The sequence below is a fragment of the Bactrocera tryoni genome, unplaced genomic scaffold, assembly GCF_016617805.1.
Source record: "Bactrocera tryoni isolate S06 unplaced genomic scaffold, CSIRO_BtryS06_freeze2 scaffold_557, whole genome shotgun sequence".
Taxonomy (NCBI): domain Eukaryota; kingdom Metazoa; phylum Arthropoda; class Insecta; order Diptera; family Tephritidae; genus Bactrocera; species Bactrocera tryoni.
In genome coordinates, this window is record NW_024396239.1 from 108468 (window position 1) to 118003 (window position 9536).

Below are 9536 nucleotides of genomic sequence, written 5' to 3' on the forward strand. Positions count from 1 at the left end.
ACGTAATACCATTGAGAGAGCCTTTGGTGTTTTGAAGTCACGATTCCGGTGCCTCTCAAAACACCGCATTCTTCATTACAGCCCTGTAAAAGCGTCTTTGATTATTTACGCTTGTACAATTCTTCACAACATTTTACTGAAGCATGGTGTGGCTGCAGACCTTGGCTTCGAAGAAGTTTTAGAAGAATCACAAGACACCGAAATTGTTTTCGAAAACCCCAATTTTAGGGAGGGTGCTAGAGTAAGAGAACGTTACATTATGTCTTTATAATATACATATGTATGTATATATTTCCAGTGGCGTTATGTACTATAAATATATATATATATAAATATATATACATATATGTAAGTTACTGTCTGTCTCTGTACATTTTACTTCCTCTAAGAATGAATAAAAAAAAATCTACATATGTTTAAATAATTCATTTTATTTTATTTAATTTTTTTTATTTTTTTACATTCTTATTTCATTTTTTACATTTTTATTTCATTTTTTACATTCTTATTTCATTTTTTACATTTTTATTTCATTTTTTACATTTTTATTATTATTTATCCAATTTTTGGGACAACTTGGCCATAACCTCAGACAGCGAGGTTAGTGCCTGTGTCATTTGAGCCAGCACCCCTGCCATCTGCACATTTTGCTCTACAATTTTTCTTTGTAGAGCAATGGCCTCCTCCTCTCGCTTTTCTCTGTCCTCCAATTTTTTTAGCACTGTTCCAAGCATCTTCGCTGCAGTCAATTTTTCGGGAGGGATATAAGAAGACGATGACATGGGAGAAGATAATATGGGAGGAGATAAGGAAGAAGATGGAGGTGATGGTGAAGAAGAAAAATGAGGTGAAGGCGAGGAAGAAAAATTTATTGATAAAGCAGGAAAAGCTGGAGCAGGCGATGTGACTGCTAGTGAAGATGCTGGAACAGGCGATGCGACTGTTGGTGTGGGCGCTGGAGCAGGCGATGTTGGTGTTGGCGAGGAAGCTGGAGCTTGTGTATTTATATACAACGGCAAAACCTGTAAGTATAAAACGGATCAATTATTGCCTCATGTAATAAAAAAATATATAGTAAATTACCTGATGACCCAAAGTCGCAACACCCGGCAATCCATCCACCGCTGCTGCCCCAAATGTTGTTATGGCTTGCTCCTCGAATGGAGTCATTCCACTTATCGGATGGCCTCCACCAGTCGCTTGCGCATGGGTCTTAAGTTTGCGCGCTCGCGATCGCAACTGGTGTTTCCAATGCATTAATGACTATGGAAATATACATATGTGTGTATTTTAGTAATGTGACACAAACGCAAGCATTTATTATCTTACCTCCTTCCACTTGGCTGCCGACCGAGTTGGGCCTCTTAAGGTATTTAAATTATCTGCTAACTCCGACCAAAGTATTTGCAGCCCTTGAGGGTTGGTCGGATTAAGCTTCCCCCGTTGCAACTCAGGATGCTGCTTCCAAAACATTACGTAATGTTGCAGCTGCTCCTGAGTTGTCCGCTCCGTTTTTGCACGCCTAGGAATATAGGAAATTATTGTATATATATATATTTTAAAATTTGGAAAATTACTTACATATGCTGATTATTCATTTGTGTGTCCATTTTTGTTTTGGTTTTTTCAGAATAGGGCTGTTATTTTTATTAAAACAGCTGTTTGACAGCAAAAAGCTTTTTACCTCACGTGGTGACTTTTTAAAGCTTTTTTCTTATGAGGTTTGAGCAAGAATAGCCTCACAACATATGCCTCACAAGAAATCTCTCAAATGTTTCCACTCAACTCAGTTGAGAGGTTTTTTCAGAATAGGGCTGTTATAAAGCATTTCGTATTCTGTGTCTGAAATAAAAAGCTCTTTTCTTTAGAAGTTGTTAAGATATAAAATGCTCTTGACAGTGCAGGTTATGAGATAAATATCTGATTGTGCATATTGTTGTGAAAATGGAAGATATTTACTTTTGTTATTATTGTTAAACGAAGATGAAAATTGTGAGAATAGGAATCGCGCGCGGCATTTAAAATCTATTTTCTGTGAGCGAGAATACCTTTGGGCAAAAATTTTTAAAAAATTGATGATAGCCCCACACGATGAGCACCTTAAACTGCAATGGTTCCAGCAGCTTTGAACTTCTTTGGACACGGCTTATGTCAGGAAATGTGTAGGTAATAACGTCAACTTGCCCATGAGTTAGTCGTTCCTTTCGAGAAGTGAACAGGCTGTAGCAAAACTTATTGTGAAGGTGAAGGGACAGGAAATAAAGTTTCCCAGTTCAAAAGAGAAAGAAACTTTTATAAAAATGGGGCAAGTATTATTGTAATACAAATAATAATATATTAATTTACGGTAAATTATTTGATATATATTCCAAATTTTTTAGAAAATTTCGAATAAAAAGCACCATAGGAGCAATTGACTGCACGCAAATTGCTATCAATATAATTTGAATAGAAATCAGCTGTTTCTATTTACGTTATTTTGTTCACCACACGTGTGGGGAAAAGCTTTGCGAATTGAAGCTTTTACTTTTACCAAGATTGAGACAGAATACCAAAATATTTCATGATTGATAAATATTTGAGTTAATTTTCAATATTTTACTAATTTGTCAAGTGCATATAAAAGGGTGATAGTCTATAGTTCTCGTAGAAATAACGAAAGCGGAGTGCCAAGGTCAATGGGTATTTAGGTACTTAAGCCGTCCCTCCCCCCTTTCCATTTCGGACGAAAAGAAAGAAACGTGTTCAGTTGGAATTCTACAAGCGTATAAAGTATACAGAGATAAGTGAAAAAAAAATATACGAAATATGCATTTTTGGCTATTTTGATAACTTCTGGCGCCAATTCAAATACTGACGTTGCAAGGGAAATGTGGCAGCTGTATTCATTTCCATTATATCGCGCAGCAATGAGTATCAATCGCTTCTGGAACATTATTCGTTTTATTCGATTTGACGATGCCAATACTAGAGCTCAGCGCTTAGAAAGTGATAAAGCTGCTCCAATACGGGACATTTGGACAATGTTAAATAGTAATTTAGCAAAACATTATAAACCAACAGAATACCAAACAATCGACGAGCAACTTTATCCATACCGAGGTCGAACTAGATTCACTCAATACATTCCATCAAAGCTAGTTAAAAATGGAATTAAAGTATGGTGGATATGTGATGGTGAAAATTCGTATCCACTTACTGGAGAGCTTTACACTGGGAAATTGAAAGATGGTCGTGAGAAAAATGTTGTTGAAAGAGTTGTTAAAGAATTGGTGGCACCATACAAAGGATCCGGTAGAAACATTACAATGGATAATTTCTTCACAACTCTTCCACTAGCAAAATTTTTACTATCTTGGAACTTGACGATTGTTGGTACTCTGAAGAAAAATGAAGCATACATTCCACCAGCAATGGCTGTTTCAAAAACTGGAGAAGAATTATCCACTGTGTTTGGCTTTCATGAAAAAGTAACCCTATGTAGTTATGTGCCAAAAAAGAACAAGGTAGTAATTATGCTATCATCAATACATCACAAAGCAAAAATTAGTGATAGTGCAAAGAATAAACCCAAAATCATCGAGTTTTATAACTGGTCTAAAGCTGGAGTAGACACGATGGATAAAATGCTTGGTAGATATACTACTAAAAGATCAACTCAACGATGGCCTCTAGCATTTTTTTACAATATTCTCGATATTGCCTGCCTTGCAGCATATATTCTGTATTATGAGAATAATAAAATGCTTGTGAAAAAATCGTATGAACGACTATTATATTATCGGAAATTGGGCAGAGAGCTGTGTACTCCATTCGTTGAAAATCGTGCGAATAATGTACAAATTATGATGCATTTCTCAACGAAAGTGGCGATTGAATCTCTTCTTGGTCGAGCTGTCAATCCAAATGCGCAGCCAACATCTGTATCATTGAGACCACAGACCTCAGAAGCAGCGCGATTCAACTGGAAGGAAAAAGATTACTGGTGTATTGTATAAATCTCCTCAAAGTGAAACGTCGCAAAACTAGCAAAATATGTTCAGTATGTAAGAAACCTATTTGTGATGAACACTGTATTACAACCACGACATGTGAAGGATGTACAGAGCAATTTAATATACTTTAATTCTTATATAGCCCTGTATCATAATAAATAAAACAATATAAATAAACAAATAGTAAAAAAATAGAAAATAATATTAATAAAATATATAAAAATGGAGTTATTTTGTTCTTACTAACTATTTTTGTTATTGTTTATAATAAGAATTATTATTAAAATAAAAAATTGTAAACTATATTGTCTATTATTAATTTAAAAATATTATTATCTGAATATTTTTATAAATAATCTCTTAAGTGTGTGTAAACCCGTCATTTATATATATAAATCTCAGCGCGTACCCGGGTACCTGGTTATTGAACGGAGGAGGTATCAAGTTTGATAGTTAATAACTTTCATTAAATAATTGATTCTAAAAAATTTTGACGACAAATGGGTGTCAAATAACTTTAATTTTGGGGATCCAGGCGGCCATAAAATTTTTTTTAAGGAGGAGTTAAGAAAAATTGACATGTAGATTAAAATAGATACCCGGGTACCCGGTCATTGACCGGACGGATATACAGGTCTTTTTGAAAACATATGAAAACTGTTGTAATTAAATTTTAGCTCTCAACTAAGCGCCTTGTACAAATCTGCTAAGGTGCTTTATTTCCATTTCGACTACTTCACACGGATTTCTAAAAGTAAGACATCCGAGTTATTTTGGCGTAGGCGTAGCAAATGAGGAAGGATGAGAAGGAAGTCTTGAGATGACTATATCATTTTAATCCCAGCAGCTCATGCAACTGGCATCCAGTAAAGTATTCAATCTTACCGCATGAATAACGATCGGCCGTGTTCACTTAGAACTCCAGACGGTATTGAAGGGCGAACTTTGCTGAGTGCGAACAGCTCACTAGACATCTTACTATTTGCACTGCATCAAAAAGACAATGCGATTGCACCCTAGCTAGTAGCAGCACTAGTCAACTATTAAGTAGTGAATTGCAAAATCGTACCTATTCTCTATAGTTCGCGTTACTGAAATACCTGACTGTGTGAGAAAATCAGCCACACAGTTTCCTGCATTTCAGCTCAGATCCTTTCTAGAACTCACTCCATCCCAGAGGAAAGGTTTCTACATAAACATACCTCACTAGTCTTCAGTATATGGTCAGCATGCAGTTCGAAACAGTAGATCTACTTCCCATCAAACCGAGGTTCTTCGACATATAACTGATTTGCGCCTATGCCACGACGGAAGAGAAGGACGATGTGACCAAAAATGCCTCATATGAGCGCTTGGAACGCAGCTATGAGAGCTTCCCCCGCCACGATGTCAAAATCTTGCTGGCGACCTTAATGCCAAGGTGGGCGAAGAAGCTATCTTTGGCACTATGGTCAGTAAATTAAGCCTCCACGACGAAGCATCTCCAAATGGGTTGAGGCTGACCGACTTCGCCGGGGCCCGAAATCTGGTTATTCGAAGTACAAGATTCCAGCATAGAAAAATTCGTCAAGCTTCCTGGCTGTCTCCGGATCGACATACCACCAACCAGATCGATCCGAAGTCTAACATCGACTCGGACCACTATCTTGTTGCAGCCAAGATTCGCACCCGCCTCTGTGCAGCAAAAAACGCACGTCAACAAACACAACAAAGGTTCGACGTCGAGAAGCTGCAATCACAACAGACAGCTGAACGATTTTCTACTCGGCTGGCACTCCTGCTCTCTGAGAGCACTCATCAACAACTCGGTATAAGGGAACTGTGGGACGGAATTTCACGCTCCTTACGTACAGCTGCATCCGAAACCATTGGTTGGAAAGAAAACAGACTGCCTACCACGCAACGTTACGATCGACCACAACAGGCGAACCCAATTCCCCAATCGATGACGATGGAGAAGAAGTTTGAATAGCAATTACCCGCCTGAAGAACAATAAAGCGGCGGGGGCGGACGGATTGCCGGCCGAGCTATTTCAACACGGCGGCGAAGAACTGATAAGGAGCATGCCTCAGCTTCTTCGTAAAATATGCTCGGACAAACGCCTGCCCATCTTCTTCTTCTTAATTGGCGTAGACACCGCTTACACGATTATAGCCGAGTTAACAACAGCGCGCCAGTCGTTTCTTCTGTTCGCTACGTGGCGCCAATTGGATATTTCAAGCGAAGCCAGGTCTTTCTCCACTTGGTCCTTCCAACGGAGTGGAGGTCTTCCTCTTCTTTTGCTTCCCCCGGCGGGTACTGCGTCGAATACTTTCAGAGCTGAAGTGTTTTCGTCCATCCGGACAACATGACCTAGCCAGCGTAACCGCTGTCTTTTAATTCGCTGAACTATGTCGATGTCGTCGTATATCTCGTACAGCTCATCGTTCCATCGAATGCGGTATTCGCCGTGGCCGACGCGCAAAGGACCATAAATCTTTCGCAGAACTTTTCTCTCGAAAACTCGCAACGTCGACTCATCCGTTGTTGACATCGTCCAAGACTCTGCACCATATAGCAGGACGGGAATTATGAGTGACTTATAGAGTTTGGTTTTTGTTTGTCAAGAGAGGACTTTGCTTCTCAATTGCCTACTCAGTCCGAAGTAGCACCTGTTGGCAAGAGCAATCCTGCGTTGGATTTCTAGGCTGACATTGTTGGTGGTGTTTTCGCTGGTTCCAAGATAGACGAAATTATCTACAACTTCAAAGTTATGTCTGTCAACAGTGACGTGAGTGCCAAGTCGCGAGCGCGGCGACTGTTCCTTTGATGACAGGAGATATTTCGTCTTGCCCTCGTTCACTGTCAGACCCATTTGTTTTGCTTCCTTGTCCAGCCTGGAGAAAGCAGAACTAACGGCGCGGGTGTTAAGGCCGATAATATCAATATCATCGGCATACGCCAGCAGCTGTACACTCTTATAGAAGATGGTACCTTCTCTACTAAGTTCTGCAGCTCGAACTATTTTCTCCAGAAGCAGGTTGAAGAAATCGCACGATAGGGAATCACCTTGTCTGAAACCTCGTTTGGTATCGAACGGCTCGGAGAGGTCCTTCCCGATTCTGACGGAGCTTTTGGTATTGCTCAACGTCAGCTTACACAGCCGTATTAGTTTTGCGGGGATACCAAATTATGACATCGCGGCATAAAGGCAACTCCTTTTCGTGCTGTCGAAAGCAGCTTTGAAATCGACGAAAAGGTGGTGTGTGTCGATTCTCTTTCACGGGCTTTTCCAAGATTTGTCGCATGGTGAAAATCTGGTCGGTTGTTGATTTTCCAGGTCTGAAGCCACACTGATAAGGTCCAATCAGTTTGTTGACGGTGGGCTTTAATCTTTCACGCAATACGCTCGATAGAACCTTATATGCGATGTTGAGGAGGCTAATCCCACGGTAGTTGCCGCAGATTGTGGGGTCTCCCTTTTTGTGGATTGGGCATAGCACACTTAAATTCCAATCGTTGGGCATTCTTTCGTCCGACCATATTTTACAAAGAAGCTGATACATGATAGGGAGGTTCTTCGCCGCCGTGTTTGAATAGCTCGGCCGGCAATCCGTCGGCCCCTGCCGCTTTGTTGTTCTTGAGGCGGGCAATTGCTATTCGAACTTCTTCATGGTCGGGTAATGGAACGTCTGCTCCATCGTCATCGATTGGGGAGTCGGGTTCTCCTTCTCCTGGTGTTGTGCGTTCACTGCCATTCAGCAGGCTGGAGAAGTGTTCCCTCCATAATTTAACTATGCTCTGGGCATCAGTGACTAGATCACCTTTGGGGATTCTACAAGAGTATGCTCCGGTCTTGAAACCTTCCGTAAGCCGCCGCATTTTTTCGTAGAATTTTCGAGCATTACGTCTGCCGGCCAGCTTATCAAGCTCTTCGTACTCACGCATTTCGACCTCTTTCTTCTTCTGTCTGCAAATGCGTCTCGCTTCCCTCTTCACCTCTCGGTATCTATCCCATCCCGCACGTGTAGGGGTCGATCGTAACGTTGCGAGGTAGGCAGCCTGTTTTCTCTCCGCTGCGACACGGCACTCCTCCTCGTACTAGCTATTCTTTTGCACCTACCGAAAACCAATGGTTTCGGTTGCAGCTGTACGTAAGGAGTTCGAAATGCCGTCCCACAGTTCCCTTATACCGTTTTTGCGTTTTTTGCTGCACGAGGGCGGGTGCGAATCTTAGCTGCAACAAGATAGTGGTCCGAGTCGATGTTAGGACCTCGGAGCGCACGAACATCTAAAACACTGGAAACGTGTCTTCCGTCTATCACAACTTTATCGATCTGGTTGGCCGTTTTTCGATCCGGAGACAGCCAGGTAGCTTGATGAATCTTCTTATGCTGGAATCTAGTACTACAGATAACCATATTTCGGACCCCGGCAAAGTCGATCAGCCTCAACCCATTTGGGGATGTTTCGTCGTGGAGGCTGAATTTACCGACCGTAGTGTCAAAGATACATTTTTTGCCCACCCTGGCGTTAAAGTCGCCAAGCATGATTTTGACATCGTGGCGGGGGCAGCCCTCATAAGTGCGCTGAAAGCACTCATAAAATGCATCTTTGGTCACATCGTCCTTTTCTTCCGTCGTGGCGTAGGCGCAAATCAGCGATATGTTGAAGAACCTCGCTTTGATGCGGATTGTGGCTAGACGTTCATTCACCGGAGTGAATGATAGTACTCGGCGAAGGAGTCTTTCTCCCACCACGAATCCTACACCAAACTTGCGCTCCTTTATATGGCCACTGTAGTAAATGTCACAAGGACCTACTCGCCTCTGTCCTTGTCCCGTCCATCGCATTTCTTGGACGGCGGTGATGTCAGCCTTTATTTTTACGAGGACATCAACCAGCTGAGCAGCGGCACCTTCCCAATTAAGGGACCGGCCATTCCAGATGCATGCCCTCCATTCGTAGTCCTTATTTCGTTTGCCATGGTCGTCATCAAAAGGGGGGTCTCTCATCCGAGGCTCTTTGCTAATTTTCATTGGTAGAATTTTTTACGTGGCGGGTCCCAAACCCAGCGCACAACCCTGCGGAGGGGATGTTTCGCCTTCTCACTTTAGCTCGCCTTCAAACGGATGTTCTTAGGCTACCCAGAAGTGAGTGAGTCATATGTACAAAAATCGTTTCTGGCCACTCCCAAGTGAATGGCGATCAGAGAACTTTCCTCACTTGCGTGAACTTCTACATATGACTCCATCCTCCAGCATGCCCATCGATTGGAATTTAAGTGTGCTCTGCCCAATCCACAAAAAGGGAGACCCCACAATCTGCAACAACCACCGTGGGATAAGCCCCCTCAACATCGCGTCTAAGGTCCTATCGAGCGTATTGTGTGAAAGATTAAAGTCCAACGTCAACAAATTGATTGGACCTTATCAGTGTGGCTTTAGACCTGGAAAATCAACAACCGACCAGATATTCACCATGTGCCACATTTTGGAAAGGGGAATCGACACACACCACTTCTTCGTCGATTTCAAAGCTGCTTTTGACAGCACGAAAAG

General features: G+C 41.7%; 1 protein-coding gene across 1 annotated transcript; it reads right to left on the reverse strand.

Annotated features, from left to right (window-relative positions):
• Positions 1–551: 551 nt before the first annotated feature.
• LOC120781304 (translation initiation factor IF-2-like) lies at positions 552–1378 on the reverse strand. The gene is made up of 3 exons (XM_040113506.1): positions 1330–1378; positions 1084–1263; positions 552–1022 (listed from the first exon to the last, which is right to left on the reverse strand). The coding sequence occupies exons 2-3, from the start codon at positions 1255–1257 to the stop codon at positions 552–554; spliced, it is 645 nt and encodes a 214-aa protein (XP_039969440.1). The 5' UTR covers positions 1258–1263; positions 1330–1378.
• Positions 1379–9536: the final 8158 nt, after the last annotated feature.